The sequence below is a fragment of the Macaca nemestrina genome, chromosome 15 (genome assembly GCF_043159975.1).
Source record: "Macaca nemestrina isolate mMacNem1 chromosome 15, mMacNem.hap1, whole genome shotgun sequence".
Classification (NCBI taxonomy): domain Eukaryota; kingdom Metazoa; phylum Chordata; class Mammalia; order Primates; family Cercopithecidae; genus Macaca; species Macaca nemestrina.
Genome location: NC_092139.1, coordinates 51,162,416 through 51,180,181, shown reverse-complemented (window position 1 = coordinate 51,180,181; position 17,766 = coordinate 51,162,416). Strand labels below are relative to the sequence as shown.

The window sequence follows — 17,766 nt, the reverse complement described above, 5'->3', positions numbered from 1 at the left end:
TGGCTCCCAGCACACGCCCACCTTTGAGACTTTCAAGTTGTATGAATTCCAACCTCTCCCCTTAGGTGGTAGCTAGCTGCTTCTTGAAGTTCTGCTGACAAGAAGAGACCCACTAGGCACTTGTATTCCATACCCAGCCCCATACCACCTGCTGGGCTTCTCCCTAAGGCCCGTAAGCGTTGGTTTTACGAGAAAATATCTGCATGGCTTTCCGTGAGAGAGTGCCGGCGGTCCCGAGGGAAACCTTGGTGTGAACCAGTTGCTGGGTGGTTTCTCTAGTCTTTTGCCCTCATGCACCTGTACCCAGGTCAGATGACCGATTTGTATATCGGGACCACTACAGACCTCCACCTGAGTTTCCTCTGGCTTCACTCTGCCAGATCCAACTCACCATCTTTCAGGTCCTAACATGTGCCCTTGTGCTCCACCTCCAGGCACTGTGGGTGGGTGAGGCAGGCTGGGGTGCCACGGATGCTTTAGGATCCTGCCTGGGCCAGGAGGGCATCTGCATTGTGTGAGCCCCCAGCTCCCGCAAATGTTGGACTTTTTGGTCCATGTGATACTTGTGTTTGCTTTTTGAATTGACTAGGTAACAATTCATTATACTGATTGTATGGTGCTTTGTATTAAATTCTCTCTGTTAAAACCACTGGTGTGGTTTCTGTCTCCTGACTGGAGAAGGAGGCGGTATGAGATGGGGAATGGACATGTCCACGCAGGGAGCATTAATGAGCTGGCCACCACTGTGGGCAACTGGGGCTCCATCCCACTGAGGACCTTTCAAGAGAGTGGGTAGAATATCTTCAAATTGTCCCAGGCAGGAGGTGAGGAAGCTGAGCTATCCATCCACCAGCTCTCCATCCCATTTCTCCTCAGGGGAGGGTGGTCCCGAGGCACTGATGCCCTAGCAGCTCTGGCCTGCTTCACACGAGGTCTGGCACATCTCTGCAGTTAGGCAGAGAGATAGAATGGCCTTTGCATGCCTGGAAACTGTCTACAGATGACCTTCAGGTGGGTTAAGGAGATAGAGGGCAGAGGGTGGCAAACCTTTTCTGTGAAGGGCCAGATTGTAGGCCGCACAGCCTCTGCTGTAACTACTCAGCTCTGTTGTGGTAGCATGAAATCAGCCACAGACAATACAACAGCAAACAAGCACAGTTGTCGCTAACAAAATTGTATTTACAAAAGCAGGCCACGTGCTGGGTTTGGCTATAGTTTACAGACTCCCTGATATGGAGGATGCACCAACAGAGTCTGCCGCAAAATTCAGTTAACATCTCAGAAGACACTTCTAACTGGGCACTGGTACCTGCTTCTTCCTTCCACCTTCATGTTGGGAAATTCCATTTAGTTCTCTCCTTGACTTGAAGCTTATATTATAAGAAAGATCTGGCTGGGCATGGTGGCTCACGCTTGTAGTCCCAGCACTTTGGGAGGCTGAAGCAGGCAGATTACTTGAGGTCAGGAGTTCGACACCAGCCTGGTCAACATGGTGAAACCCCATCTCTACTAAAAATATTTAAAAAATTAGCCAGGCATGGTTGCACACCCCTGTAATCCCAGGGGAGGCCGAGGCAGGAGAGTTGTTTGAACTTGGGAGGCGGAGGTTGCAGTGAGCCAAGATCATGCCACTGCACTCCAGCCTGGGCGACAGAGCGAGACTTTGTCTCAAAAAACAAACAAACAAAAAAACAAAAAAAAATCCCAAAAAATAAACAACAACAAAAAAATCTTCAAGTTTATCCTAAAATGTTTCTAACATAGATTTGTGGTTAGGACGCTGCTGATGAATGATGTCACCCCAAAACTCACATGGCATTTGGCACACTGATGATTGGTATCTTGATTGGTACAACACCTGACTCCATTTTCTCAGGCATGGATAAAAGCAAGCAAGCAACATAAAAAGCCATGCTGACTTATGTTGTATTCAAACCAACAGAGTTTTTGAGTTGAAACTTATTTTATCAGAAGATACATTCCTGGTCAATGACTCCACTGGGCTGGTGCCCTCACCAGCCATACCTGCCCCTTTACCTTCATGCTTGCATCCTTGTGACCAGGAGTTTGCCTGTCATCTGTGGCCCATCAGTGGTCCTCGGACGTGGTGTCAGAAAAGAAAAAGACACATTTTAGCTTTTTCCCTCCATCCAGTTTGAGTAGCTCATGGGATGTCCTCTTGGACGCAGAGGGGCATCTTTGAGGGTTTTGTGAGGTGGCACACCCCGTCTTGGGATGGAGAGGGCAGGTTGGCCCGAAGCCTCTTGGGTGGAAATCAGTAACAGTGACATTAGGCCTAAGGAATTGCCAGTCTCATTTGGCTCTTCTGGCACCTGAAACTCTGTGAGCTGATATTTCTAGTTGCCTTCCCACCCCATCCCACCCCAAACCATGCATGGGTGAGCATTAAAAATTTAGCAACACAGAATCTTCATCTTTTTAGGCCGAGTGCATTCCTCACCTGAGATCATTCTATTCCCAAGTTCACAAACCCGACTCTCAGTTCTAAGAGAAACATGAAGCCAGGACATTGGCTTGGAGAATTTACCCCAGCTTCTCAGGCTTTGATTCCAGGTCCCTTATAAATCTGAAACCAAATTTGATCAGGGTTTTCTGAAGCCAAGGAAAGGGTTCAACTAAATGCACAAGAGACTAATGAAAAAACTCAAGTACTAGCTGATCAATTTACAATGCCAAGAGAGCGTGTTGTTTTCTGTAGATCTAGTTGCTTGTATCGTTTATGCTCGTGTTAATATTCTTAGGAAGCTGAATAAGGCATGAAGAGGCTGTGGGTGAGCCTGCAATGAGACCATTGGCAAGTGGTGCTGTTTTAATGCACTGTCTCTGGGGGTGGCTCTGCCAATGCATTGGCCTGTATCCTTCAATAGACTTCAGCTCTTCAGGGACAGGAATTCTCCCTTTTGTCAGGCTTCATGTTTCCCTACCCTGAATGCTGCCAGACACTGTCTTCCAGCTTTGGTCACCCTGACTCTCGTTTAAGCTCCCATGTGCTGAGTGCCCTCCATCCTCCCACCCTCTTGACTCATTCTTTGGAGACAGAGAACCACCCTGCTGGCCACAAGTGAACCACCTACATTAGCCTAGGAGACATTCTGTCTCTGGCATTTCACACTGCTAGAGTTTTAAGGACCCCTAACTCTTTTCCACAACCACTGTCCTTTATCTTTGCATTTTGCTTTTTAGAAATTACTACCAAATTAGACTCTTTGCATCTAAACACGTTAGCTGTGAGATCGCCATTTCCCCTAAGTCAGCACTTCTTTCTCTAACTATAAAATACTATGTGTCCTGAAGGTCTTACACTGTGTGGTTTTCATATACTCACTCCAAGCAAATGCGCTGATCACATGAAAACCGTGCATTAACTTATAAGTGATAGTAATGAAGATGTAGAGTAGTAACTCTATTGGAATTTTTTGTATCATTTTTTAAACTTAATCTTTTGAAAATCAATCTTTAAACCTAAGTGTTGAAAGGGAGTGTCTCAGGATCACAAGATCAAACCTTGGACCTTATATCTGCCAATATCTATTTTCAGTAATAGACTCTGTATGTTTATTTATTTATTTATTTGTGGGACAGTGTCTTGCTCTGTCACCTAGGTTGGAGTGCAGTGGTGTGATCACGGCTCACTGCAGCTTCCACCTCCCAAGCTGAAGCTATCCTCCCACCTCAGCCTCCTGAGTAGCTGGTATACAGGCACATGCCACCATGCCCAGCTAATACTATTTTAATAATTGAGTTTAAGTTTTATATCAGAGGACTGAATTATAAATTGTTTTTATAATGAACTTTGATAAATAGTATATTAATATTTTATGAATAATTATTAAGATCTTTTTCTAGAACAGTCTTCAGCCTCACAGGGTAAGGTACAGCCAGTTTGTAATAGTGTTCATGGTACCATCCATGAAGAGTGATTGCCATTGTTAAATCGGTTCTTAAGAACATGTTTCGGCCTGGTGTGGTGACTCACACCTGTAATCCCAGCACTTTGGGAGGCAGAGGTGGGCGGATCACGAGGTCAGGAGATCGAGACCATCCTGGCTAACACGGTGAAACCCCGTCTTTAGTAAAAATACAAAAAAAATTAGCCAGGCATGGTGGCGGGCGCCTGTAGTCCCAGCTACTGGGGAGGCTGAGGCAGGAGAATGGCTGAACCTGGGAAGCGGAGCTTGCAGTGAGCCGAGATTGCGCCACTGCACTCCAGCCTGGGTGACAGAGCAAGACTCCGTCTCAAAAAAAAAAAAAAAAAAAAAAAAGAACATGTTTTAAGGGAATGTGAAGCACTCTCTGTGGTAGAAACTCTAATGCTCACCAAATATTCCCTTAGTTGTCACACATTTCCCGGTTGCTTTGCATTTAGCCAGGGCTATTGTCCAATACTGGCCAGTGGGCAATGGGCAGAAGTGATGCATGTGTCTCCTTCAGGCTAAACATCGAGGAGTGGATGAATGTCCTCCTTGGGTTCTCTTCTGCATGGTGATTATAGCAGCCTTGTGTTAGGATTACAAACCATAAGGTGAAGCAGCCTGGATCCTGAGTCACTGCATGGAGGTCTGTGGCCTTGGGGAGTCACCTGAACCTTCACTGGAATTTGTGAGGATGATAAGTAAACCTTTGTTGTATTAAACCACTGGGATTTTGAGACTGTCTGTTACTACAGCATAACTTAGTCTAGCCTGATTAATATATTTTAGAATAGTGTTTCTAAAAGATTTTGACCATCACCCACAATGAAAAATGTATTTTACACTGTGATCCAGTACACACACTCAGACACACACACGTGTGCACACACAAATCTGAAACAAATATTTCAGGAAACAATACTTATCCTTATTATGCATGATTATTCTATTCTATTCTATTCTATTCTATTCTATTCTATTCTATCCTATCCTATGATTTTCTTCTCTCCTACTGTATTCTAAGTTATTCTATTTTATTAAAAACTGACTACCTAAATTGATTTTACAACTAATGGATGTAACTAGAGTTTGAAAAATACTGCTGTACATCATAATTTGTGTATGATTTATATGCTAATTATGTCTTTTATGCATACTTATTAAAGCAGGCTCTTTAGATCTCTCTTTGGCAATTTTTAAATTATCTGTCCCTAGAATGGATGAAAGTATTTTCATGTACGATATAGCACATCTGACATAATTTCTGGAAGGTAATGTTTTATTGTTGAGCCTCCTAATTTACAACGTCTTTTGAAATTTACTTATAAAATTTTGTCACAGGGAGCAACAATGTTAACCTAATTAATCATTATTCACTTATTTTCATTTTTTAAAATAAATGACTATAAATAACTGTCTCTTGAGTTAGGATCAGGGATATCATAAAAACATCACTAGTGAGACATATTTTAGTGTTAATACTGATGCAAAAAATGAAATAGAGACCAAATATTTATATATAGCACTATATATATTTTTATATATTGTATACTCATATCAAAACTTGCCATTTCTCTTAAGAAGCTGATATGTTGCTTTCTAATTTTATAAATTACACCACACCTGTGAAAATATGGACAACTATTTTATATTTTTGCTGCTATATAAGACATTTAATGTTTATACAGAGAGCTGCAAAATTACAGAGGTGATGCAATGGGAATCGATGAATATTTTCACCTGAATTTCCACTGGCCTTTTTCTTCAGCCAGAATCATCTTGATATTCTCTGAATATTATTTTAGAGATGAATATGGTATCTGTTTCTTCAATAAATACACATACACACATTATAGGTATATGTGTATATACATTTATACAAGTGTATGTATATATACACATATATACACACATGTATATAGTCTACATATGTATATATATTTCTGTGTGCACTTATACACACATGCACACATAATGTCCTTTGGTTTATTTTCAGACCATTAATGTGAAATGAATTTCCAATGATTTCCATTTATTTTTTCTTGAAATCTAAACTGGTTTAAAAAGACCTTTGCAACAAGTAATAAATTTCTTTTAAAAAATCATATTATTACACTTTAAAGCATGATATAGAGAAGGTCACAAGGTGTTAGAGAAGACAGAAATCCATGCCAATATGGGAGAAAAGAAAGCAAATGGGGTTTTCAGGTTTCTCTCTTAAAGTGGCCACCTTCAGGGAATTGAACCTAGTGCTCTGTGTTGCTGGCTTGAAGGAGAGGTGCTCCAGGCTAAGCTCTGTGCTCCCACAGGAAGGGAGATGGTACCTGGAGAGGCTGGAGACAAAGCATTTCTTGGAAATGGGTGTGCACTGGGACTGGGGATGAGAAGCCAATCTCTGAGTAGGTAAACAAAGTGACCTGAGGTCTAGTCTAATAATGTCTAGTTGGGAATAAAGTGGTGACTTTTGGGATTGACCGTAACCTTTGGGTTGCGTGTTAAATGGTCTCATGGATTGCTTAGTTGCCGAGAAGGTAACTGTGTGCTTTCCTAACAGAGGTCTTCTCTCGCCTCCTTCAGGCCTCAGGTTCCTCTGGGATGAATTGCATGGTCCTCTCTTGGCAGAAGAGGCTCCATACAACCGGAAAACTATGTGAAGATAGCGCTCGCATCTTCAAACGTGCCCCTTTAACCTCCCATGACTCTTCCAGGACAGAGGCCTTTTTCCCAACACATTAATGACATCAAACTGTGGGGGAGTATGAGATTTCTCTTCCATTATATTATTTGGAAATCAAAGCCCACGGCTATGTATATAAAGCTGTAAAAAAAAAAAAAATACTCCTCTCGCCTCTCACTCAGATCAGATTAAGAAACCTGGAAGTGACTTAGGAAATGGGACATTCTTGTTTGAAAAGCTAGTAAACTACTCTTCACCAGATGTGTTGCCAGGCTTGTCTTAATTTTTCTTCTCTTTTGGATGTGAGGAGCCCCAGAAAATTGGGGCTGGGATGAACTCTATACAAACTGAGAAAAATTTGGGCTGCTGTAGCGGATTTTAACATAACTCAGAGCAGCAGCTGGTGAGCGCACAGCCACGCTCCGAACGTTTTATATTCGCCATGCTGGCTGAGTAGAGTGAATTATCTTGGCGTTGGTAGTAAAATATCCAGCCCTCATGCTTCCTGGATCTCTTTCCCCATGCAGTAACTAGGGCTCTCTATGAATGGCATCTTTTGAATCACCCCACCTTAATCTACACCCCTGGCAAATCTCACTAAATTCAAAACATCGCTCCCCAAAGGATTTACAGCACCGTGTCTCCTGTGCTTTCAGAGATGTGGCGCTTACCCCCGGCCTCAGCTTTGATTTTCTTGTTACATAACAGCCCCTCATTTGAGACCACGGACAATCGTTCTTGGAGTCACTGTATGTGGCTTTTAAAATGGGTTCTTTTCTCTTCTCAGAAAAAAAAAAAAAAAATTGAGGGGAAAGCTGTCCCATTTTTTTTTTTTTTTTCAGGATATCACCCATCTAAATGACAGAAATAAAGAATTTAGAGTCACACATAGGACATGGATGTTGTTGGGAACGCTATATTTGGGGCATAGAGTAAAAAAGATTGTTTCCATTGTAATGAAAATAATCATTGACAGTGAGCGAAGCTTCGGATTAAGAAGATGGAATTCCCTGTATGGGTGATGGAATTGCTAGGTGCCTGCCTGAAACGTGGAGCGAGGACAGAGGCGGAGCCAGGGAGGGAGGGCGGCGGGGAAGGCGGATGTGCAGCGCTAGTTCTTGCTAAGGATGCTTTTCAGGCTTCTCTCCACGGCTTCGTCCAGCTCTTCCTCCAGCTCCTCTTTCTTGGACATGGCCAGCTTGGACTGGTAATCCCGCACCACCTGGTCGATGTACGGGGCGCTCTGAGTGCCATGCAGCATCAGGGTCCACTCCTTCAGCACCCCCTTCTGCGGGGCACTGCCGACAAACCCCAGCTCCAGGGTCCAGGTGCCTCGGGCGTCTTCCCCCCACGTGTGGGTGGTCATGAAAGGCCACTTGTCAAAGCCCACCTTGGAGTCGTCATCCCTCGGACGCCGGCTCAGCAAAATGGACTTGGTGCCCATAGGGGAAGTCATGTTGATGTTCAGGTCTCCTCTCCTGGTCGCGTTGACCGTGATGACAGCCTGGACATGCTCCAGATAGCGGACAAAATTTTCCTTCCCCTCACAGGCATCGGTTGTGAGTGTCAGCACCAACTTGCCAGTGGATGGTATTTTCCTGAGGACAGAGTGAAGAGGAGATAGGATAAACAGTGGTGGGTGCACCTTACAAGGGATTTTGAGGGCAGCTTCAGGTAGCAGAAACGGCAAGGGCTTTGGGGTTGATCAGACAGACCTGGGTTTAGTTCCCACACTGGCTGTGCGAGCCTGAGTAAGTTACTTATATCTTTTTTTTTTTTTTCTTTCAAGACAGGGTCTCACTCTGTTGCCCAGGCTGGAGTACAGTGGTGTGATCTCAGCTCACTGCAACCTCCAGCTCCTGGGTTCAAGTGATTCTCATGCCTCAGCCTCCCCAGTAGCCAGGGTTACAGGCATGTGCCACCAAGCCTGGCTAATTTTTTGGTATTTTTAGTAGAGATGGAGTTTCACCATGTTGTCCAGGCTGGTCTTGAACTCCTGGCCTCAAGTGATCCAGCTGCCTTGGCCTCCCAAAGTGCTGGGATTACAGGTGTGAGCCAACACACCCAGCTGTGAGCAAGTTACTTACGCTTGGAACCTTCCGTGTGGAAGGAGAAAGTGGCAGATGCTGTGATGCCCCTCCTGAGTCTCCTGAGGCCCTTCTGAGTTTGCCCGCAGCTGAAGCTCCCTTGCACCTCCACTGCTTCCCACCCCAGGCACGAGAATCTCCCGGTGTTTCCGGGCTTCCTCCCACCTCCGTGGAAGCCTGTGCAGCCAGTTTGTAGGGCGGCCCAAAGCTGGCAGGGATTTAACCTTTGAGGAGTAACTGTCTCTCAATGACTGACAGACAGGTTTTTACCCTGGCTTCTCTGTTCCTCAGCGTGACAACTCAGTGTGCCTAGTGGGACTGAGGTCAGCTGCCCACGGTGGCAACTCGATCATTCATGCACTCTTTATTGGCTTTTTTCCCCTCCCTTATTTTACATCCCCACTTCCTCACTTGTGTTACCTGGGATCTTTTCTCAAAAAGCTGTGAGCACCCAAGTCTTGTCTCAGGTTGGACTTTTGGGACAACCCAAACTGAGGCAGGAACTCATAATGCTTTTCTTTCAAAGTGCTAAGTACTTCGATAAATAGAAGCTATTGCTAGTATGACTGCTATTACTACCATTAAGAAAAGCTGAAAATGGGTAAATTAATTCCAGTGAAAGGCAGTCAAATGAGCAATCAGGAGACTTTGGGGGTCTCTTTGGCGAGAGTTGGAGCGAGGTTAAGCCTCAATATTCTCTAGGCTGTCCTTACAGGCAATCTCCTTTCTGGAGATGGCCTTCTTGGAGTGTGAGAAGCTCAAAGATTCTTGCATTAGAAAGAAGGAAAAAAAGAAACTGCATTTGAGGATTACGTGGTGTAATAGAAAGACTCCAGACTATGGGAATAAACCCATTTGGATTAGAATTCTGCTTCTATGTTTACTGCTCATGAGAGCTTGGGCCGGTTATTTAAGTATTTGAAGTTTCACTGTCATTGGGGGTGGTTCTTGTGTGGTTAAACAAGGCCATGTATAAAATACCAGGCACAGGCGTCGCTCTGCCCCTAGGGAGAGCCGGCGCTACCATGGAGGAGTACCAACGCCACTGCGAGGTTGGCCTCAATGCTGAGGAAGCTCACAATATTGTCAGAGTGTGCAGATGGGGTTTTAGGTGGTGAAGATTATAATTACAACAACGTCAACCCATGGACCAACCGCAGGCATAGTGGAATAATCCTTAACACATCTGGTTAAGTTGAGAAAAAGCTTATAAATATACTGTGAACTGTGCAGTGGTCCAGAAGAGCGCATATGGCTTTCACAGCCAGCTCCTGTTTTTGGGATACCACATCTGATGGAACCTGTACCGTAAGATGGGAGAACTGGACCGTGAACTGTATTGTCAATGTTTTTGCCATTGCTATTGTTTTTTTAACTGACTAAAAATGTTGGGCTAAATCCATTAACTTAAGAATTTGTCAGTGTATCCTTTCAAAAATAGTTATTTATTAGTGTGCTAAATGACAAGTGTGTAATATACTTTAAAGCTATCAACGAAAACTGAATATTATAAGCAAGCAATATCATAGTAATTGGCAGATTGTCTCGTATTTTATGCAGCATCATTTAAGTAGGAAAAATTTAATGCTAGCAAAAAATAAATGCAGAAATATGGCATGACGTGAAAATACAATCTTACATTTACACCAGCTTTTCACTAGTATTTTGTGATGGGGATATAAGGTATAGAGAACTCCATTCAGATAATAAAATTCTCTTTCAGCTAGAGAAGTTAACAGGAATAAATATAAGAATAAATAAGCTGCAAGGATAAATGTGGAGAAAATGATGAGAATTAGCTAACATCTTTTCATTTTTTTAAACTTTCTTCCCCTCACTTAATTGTACATAATATTTAGTGGAAAGTAATTTAAAAAAAATCTCTATCAATTAACAGTATAGTAACAGCTATGATTAACTTGTTTACTTTTTCTGAGGATTAGTAAATCGATTTTTTTTAATTTCAAATTTTTGGATTTACACTTGAGGGTGAATAATTAAATCTGGTAAACTGAATTTCCTAGTTAAATAAAATTAGTTGTAGTATATGATGAACAGTATGTGACTCAAACAGCTGCCTTACAATTCATGCCATGTGGAACAAACATTTATCAGATGCCTATTGTGGGCATATGTCTGTGCTAAGCACTATAGTTATCAATGTGCTGTGCAAATGCTAAGTTCTGTTTAGCAATTGTTCAGTTGGAAGACAAGTATTAATACTTCGGGAAGGAAAAAAAATAGTTGTTTTACAAGGGAGGAAAAAGGTGAATCTGGTTACACGTATAGAAGTAAGCAAAATGAAAAGCACTTATTGCTTTCTGACAGAATGATAGATGTAATTTTAAGAGTTGCTCCTAGCAAGTTAAAAGTGTATATAAAATATTCAACTCTTAGTTAAAGGCCTTGTTATCAGTCTTATCTATACAAGTAGTAAATTTTGTCATTGATTCAATTACAACCATCTGCAAATAATTTTGAAGACTTATCATGTGGGGTTCAAATTGAGTGGAATAAAGTATAGATTAAAAGTACATAATCATTAGCAGGTTATCTCAGGGTTTATGAAATGTAATTAAATTTATTAAGAAAATAGATGAAAAATTAGGGTGCACAGCTGGCCACCAAATGCGAAGTCAATCTGCTACTTAACCCTGCAAACAAAATCAGTTTTTCATATTACCACTAACACTAATAAGTATAGAAAGTGGAACCACAACTCATTGAATTTTGGAGAGGAATAAACTTAGTATTAATATTGATGATATTAAAGCAATATTCTTATAGGAATACTATGTGCATGTTTGATATTTTGCCAAAAAATAATTAATAATTATTAAATGTTTAATAATAATATTAGCAAAATAAAGGAGTTTAATGCAGTTATCTTTGTTTTTGGCACATCAGAACTTCTCAGTCATTATTCATGTTTCTTTATGCTGCTGGCTTTTGTGCCCTTGAGGATTATAATAGTGACCAACATATATATGCAGATTTGTTTTTTATTATTGTTGTTTAAGCCTGATTTAAGAAAAAAAATTCATACCTCGTGAACTTGCTATCTGCTCTGTTTCTAGCTAAAATATAATAAATATTATCTTCCTGTGCTGAAAAATAAATAAATAAATAAATAAAATACCAGGCACAATGCTTGGCACATGGTACTGGCCTACTGCCTTTGCAAATATCCTTCCTCAACATGGCTTTTATTTTGGAGTATAAGATGGTGGATATTTTTAAACACACATCTTGTAAAGCACATTTACAAAAAGGCAGTGGTTACATGCCCAGCTCGGAGTCAAGCCTTGGTTCTGCGTTGCCCTAGGAACCAAGGCCATGAGCCTGGGAGGGCTTGCTGAAACATACAGTGCAGTTCATTAATACTCTCCGGAGGAACTTTACAAGTATATACTTAAACGGTTTCATGGAGCACTGCTGTGTTCTCCTGTCCCACCCCTGGATGCTGATGCTGAGTGATGTATGGAGTGTCCATCAGCTATGGGGATCCAGTGACAGTGGGGGTGGTCTTTCTGTCCCCAGGATCTGGGGAAATCCATCCATTTGGTGGAAAGCAGGCATTAAGCCAACTTTGGAGGTCGGGGTAATGAGGGCCATAACCTGGATTTCTCAAAGATGGTACTATTTATTCAGAACAAGATCAGAAACAGAACAGGTAAGGTGATAAATGACTAAAGATTGTTTGGGCTCCAGCCCAGCAGTGGACAGCTGTATAGGGTAGCGCGAAGAGTCTCAGACTACGAGTCCAGTTGTGAACAAGTGTTTGCATGATCTGAGCTATTAATTCCTGCCCTGAACAGTTGCTGGCAAGATAAATTATCATACATATACATTATATATGTACATATATAGAATGCGTCTATACATATATACGTAGTATATTTACAAATGTCTAGACCACCACTAGCCACAATGATGGAAATGTTCTATATATATAATCTCTAGTATGGTAGCCACTGGCTACATGTGGCTAGTGAGCAATTGAAACATAGATCATGTGAATGAAGAAATGAATGTTCAATTTATTTTATTCAATTTTAATTAATCTAATATGTCATTATATAACCACGTGTGGCTGGTTGCTTCTGTACTGGATAGTGTGGGTCTAAATTGTTTATGTATGTTGAATTTGAATCTGATAAGAACAACAACAAGGGGCAGAGTCTCTTGGGCTTCTGTTTCAAGGGCATTCAGTTTTTGCCTGGCTCACAGGTTCTGCTTCCAGGCAACCCAACCTAAAACAGGTGTTATTTGTCTCTAGAGAAGAGCAATTGGAAACTGATTACCCCATCCTTCTGCACAGTGTCTGAGGCCTATTGACTATATTCATGTCATCGCTGGTGATACAGAATATGGGCCTCATTCCATCTTGTGGGCTCAGTCACTCTCACTTCTTTTGCTTTCTTTAAAAAGCCCTTAAGAAGTTATTGTAAAGATAGATCTAGGCTGGGGACCACTTTGACATTAAGGGCATGGTAGAGGAGCCTGGAATTTGAGTCCCAAGAAGGAGCCTTATCGGCAGGACAACAAGGGCTGGTGTGTTCCTGTCTGTGTGAATCTTCCACGGCAGCTGTCGTATCTGTTTCTCCCAGGAGCCCCACGGTCATGGGGAAGGCCTTAGTGACTAAGACCAACGGAGGGAAAATGACAGCGAGGCTGAGAAGGTGAAACTAGAACACAGGCCACCGACTGCCCAGGCTAAAAGTCTTACTTTAGAGTGAGTGTTGTGCATTTGTGAGACAGCGTGCAAGGGAGAGATGGAGGGAGACTGAAAGAAATATTCCATGCACCTTGGAAAGCTGAAAGACAGGTGGGAGTAGGGACAAACACACAAACTTGTGTTAAGAATCACACATTTTCCTAGAAGCCTTGGGCACTGGGGTGTGCCTGGCGGTCAGAGGCCATGCTGGCTTTGGAGCATCAGCATCACCACACAGTTGTCCTGCTTGGGGGCAAGAGCATTGGTTTTGTGTATTCTTATTTCAGCCAGGTTTCCATAGCCCCTGAGGGTGATTCTTCAGAGATACAGGCAGAGGACCACAGTTAGCAGCCAATGCCCGCAGCAGCTGGAGTCAGCTCGAAGTCCCTAGGTGGTGCACAGCCCAGGGAAAGAGGATCTGAACCAGGCACTGTCACCATCTACCGAAGCCCCCTTAGCCATGGTGTGCTTGAAGGTCATCTCAGGTTTGGTCCAATCTATATTTCTCTCCTTCCATCAAAAGAGATCATCCCAGCACTAGAACAACTCTTTTCACGTTGGCCGGGAGTCTGGCTTTTTTTTTAACCACCATGGATAGACGGCCAGCTAGAAAAACCGCCCAATCCTGCCCTGCCATGTGAACTGCTTCCTGCACAAGAGCTGGGTCCCCTGAGAGAGGAGACATGGGGCTGGACTCTTCTGAGAATGTTAAGTTACTATGAAATTAAATTAAAACCATGCTGTGAATTCCAGAGGCAGCGAACTTGGTAGAGAAAGAACACCATTCTCCCCTCACAGGTAAGGTTTTTGCCTGGCATCATGGCATTGGGGGAGCCTAAGAACAGTATTTTCCAGATGTTTCTTGTTTCTCTCTATTTTTTTGCTCACTTGTATTTTCTGATTTTCTTACAGTGACCATGTATTGCTTTTATAAGAAAAGGAATACAACATTCTTATTTTAAAGCAAAAAGGAGATACATGCTCAGGAACTAAGTGTCAATTTATAAGAAATTTAAATAGGAGGAGGTTGGTGGTGGAACAAAAAGAGGCTCTGCAGAAATATTTTAAATAGTCATAGGGTGTTAGTTTCCAGGTCATGATCTGGAGCTCATTTGCTGCAGAAAATGAAGCATGCTTTCTGGAGGTTTAAGAGTTCTTAGGTCGGGAGCGGTGGCTCACGCCTGTAATCCCAGCACTTTGGAAGGCCAAGGCGGGCGGATCACAAGGTCAGGAGTTCAAGACCAGCCTGACCAACATGCAGAAACCCCGTCTCTACTAAAAATACAAAAATTAGCCAGGCATGGTGGTGTGTACCTGTAATCCTAGCTACTCAGGAGGCTGAGGCAGGAGAGTTGCTTGAACGTGGGAGGTGGAGATTGCAGTGAGCTGAAATCACGCCACTACACTCCAGCCTGGGTGACACAGCAAGACTTGATCTCCAAAAAAAAAAAAAAAAAAGGAGTTCTTCTTTGACCTATTAGAGATAATACGCAAAAGCCTAGTGTTCAAGTCCTATAAAAGACAAACGTAGGGGTGTGGGGTGGCTTGTATCTTTATTTTATTGCACATCGTTGCGAGTAAGTGTTTAAACTGCCTTGTGTCAAGAAATAGGTGTTGCTTCCCAGGAGGCCCTGGGGAATGCTTCTTGTGTTATGAATCTTCAACTACATGATAAAGTTATGAAGCTGTGGCCTGGTGTGGTGGCTCATGCCTGTAATCGCAACACTTTGGGAGGCCAAGGCAGGCAGATCACCTGAGGTCAGGAGTTCGACACCAGCCTGGTCAACATGGTGAAACCCGGCTCTACTAAAAAGACAAAAATTAGCCGGGTGTGGTAGCAGACGCCTGTAGTCCCAGCTACTCGGGAGGCTGAGGCAGGAGAATAGCTTCAACCTAGGCGGTGGAGGTTGCAGTGAGCCAAGATTGTGCCACTGCACTCCAGCCTGGGTGGCAGAGTAAGACTCTATCTCAAAAAAAAAAAAAAAAAAAAAGAAAGAAAGAAAGAAAAGAAGTTATAACGCTGTGATTGTTTTGATAGAATAATCACAATAGTAACAATGACTCTTTCTCAAGTGCCTAAAATGCCTGCTTTTGTGGCAGTCACATGAGGACACTCAGCAGGTAGCCATGGGGAGGTTTTCTCCTCTCCCTGTAGCAGAGTCAGGTGGGCATGAGCTCGTGCAGGAAGACTCTGCAGCTCGGGAGTGCTGGTCCACGGTCCCCCAAGTGGCACAGGGCTGAGCACACACTGACCTCTCCCTCCCATGCTGCTTCCGGCATTGATACCAGGTTTTAACATTTATTTCAAAATTCACTTAAACTTCAGAGCCAGATCACATATTTTGGCACAGCCTTAAAGGAGGTCAGTGAATAGTCCCCTCAGGGTGCCCAGAAGGGCTGGGGGCAGACTGTGCTGGACAGGTCACTCCGGGCTGGCTGATGGGGCCGGCCTGGGCTGGCTCCGCTCATTGCACACACAGCTGGTGCAGCTGGTCAGAGCCAGGTGTATTTTCCCCTTTGATTGTAGCTGAGCATCCTTCACTGACTCTCTTGATAAAGCCTCTTTAGAAAATTGCTTTTCAAATTGACTCCCTCTCCGGGAAGATTAATGCCGAGGAAACCCACAAACCTGACAATCACCACTCACTCCACCTTGGAAGCTGTTTCTGTGCAGCCCTGCACATTATGGAGAGTGGCGATTGCCACGGCTGTTGATTCCTCGATCCTACCACCCCACGAGTGTGCTTCGTGGTCATAAGGGCCTCCTCTGCCAAGCGGCACAGCCAGCCCCGGGGCTGCCCTCCAAATCTCCCTGTGTAGCCTCTGTGTTCTTCAACAAGTATATTTGCCCTAGACCTAACTCATCTGCATCTGAGAACAAGTTCCAGTGTGGGGGTGGATGAGTGACCAGAGGGCACTGAGAGGAGGCAGAGCCCTTCCGACCAAGGCAGAGCCTCCTTGCCACGTTTGCCTGGCTGGCCCACCCGTCCTATTGCCACCAGTCAGACATTTCCCTTGTGTCCAGCTGATGCTGGCTGAATATTTTCATTCCCTCATTCATTTAAAAAATATTTATACCTGTCTACTAAATGCCCGGCACCATTCTAGGCACTAGGGGTACACCAATGAATACGACAGACAAGGGCCCAGTCTTTTGGGAGGGCCCAGCTGAGTTAGTGCTGAAATAGCTCTCCCGTTTCTCTTCATTGAAAACACTGCGTTGATCTTGCATAAAGTTCCTGGCTAGTTGTGAGATGTTGGGATGATCACATCTCCGGACCTCAGATTCCTTAGAGGGACTCGGACAACATTATTTCCAGTGTTCCCTCTGGCCTTAAATTCCACATGTATGCAGATTATGATGGAATGCTAAGCATATTCAGAAACTGGGAGATAAATGCCGTTCATCTCAGTATACATCCTCATTCCTCTCTCTCCTCTCCCACAGTGCTCCCCTCCTGCCCTCTCTCATAATCACATGGTGCTTGACGATCATTAGAGGTCTATCTTGCTTGTCCAGTGCAATCTCAGAAAATAAAGCCTGGTATCGACATGTACCTTGACTAAGAGGGCCTCAGTATATTCCAAGTTAACTCTTCCCCTAAATATTGCAATGGCGCCAACTTTTTGTTAATTGTAAATATTGCTTATATGCAACTAAATGTAGATATTGTGCCAGTTGCGCTGCCTGTGGGGGACATTCCAGCCCCCACCCGCTGCTTGCAGAGTGTCTGTAAAGGCACAGACATCGTAAGTCTTTTTCCTTTTGCAATAAGGGAAGGAGGTTCCAGGCCCCAGGGCCTTGTGGAATGGATAAGGACATAGGAGTAAAGGCCATTTGCTTTATTTGTCTGATCCTGTTTTCTCACCTAAATTAAGACTAGGAATGCCAACCTCCTGGGATTAAATGAGATAGTGGAAGTAAAGGGCTAGCAGTGACTGTCCGAGAGAAGTTCTTAGCAGTAGTTCTTACTATCACCCTCTCAAGGCTGCCTTTAGGCTTCTGGGATGCTGCAATTGGATGTCATGCTGGGGGAAGGCATGAGGCTATAAAATGGACCAGCCAGCCTTTCTTGTAGTCTCATCTTCTTGACACCCCTTCATAGAGTTTATGTTATTAAATCTCCACTTCCCATTCAGTTTGCACAATTCAGCATCCCTCCTGCTAAGATGTAACTACCAGACGTGCCTTAGACCTGGCTGCCCGTAGCCGGGTGCGGTAGCTCATGCCTGTAATCTCAGCACTTTGGGAGGCCAAGGTGGGTGGATCACGAGGTCAGGAGTTCAAGACCAGCCTGGCCAAGATGGTGAAACCCCGTCTCTACTAAAAATACAAAAAAATTAGCTGCGTGT

At 43.5% G+C, this 17,766-nt stretch overlaps 1 protein-coding gene and 1 pseudogene across 2 annotated transcripts in view; one reads left to right on the top strand and one right to left on the bottom strand.

Moving 5' to 3' along the window:
• Positions 1–5,943: 5,943 nt before the first annotated feature.
• The window catches only part of LOC105486861 (proprotein convertase subtilisin/kexin type 2), a 253,633-nt gene continuing 241,810 nt past the window's right edge, over positions 5,944–17,766 (bottom strand). For both annotated transcript variants that reach the window (XM_011749944.2, XM_011749943.2), the window contains one exon: positions 5,944–8,207. In XM_011749944.2, coding sequence (XP_011748246.1) covers positions 7,721–8,207 — 487 coding nt within the window. In that variant the 3' untranslated portion in view covers positions 5,944–7,720. The remainder of the gene's footprint in view (positions 8,208–17,766) is intronic.
• On the top strand, positions 9,722–10,079 carry LOC139358778 (dynein light chain Tctex-type 3 pseudogene; annotated as a pseudogene).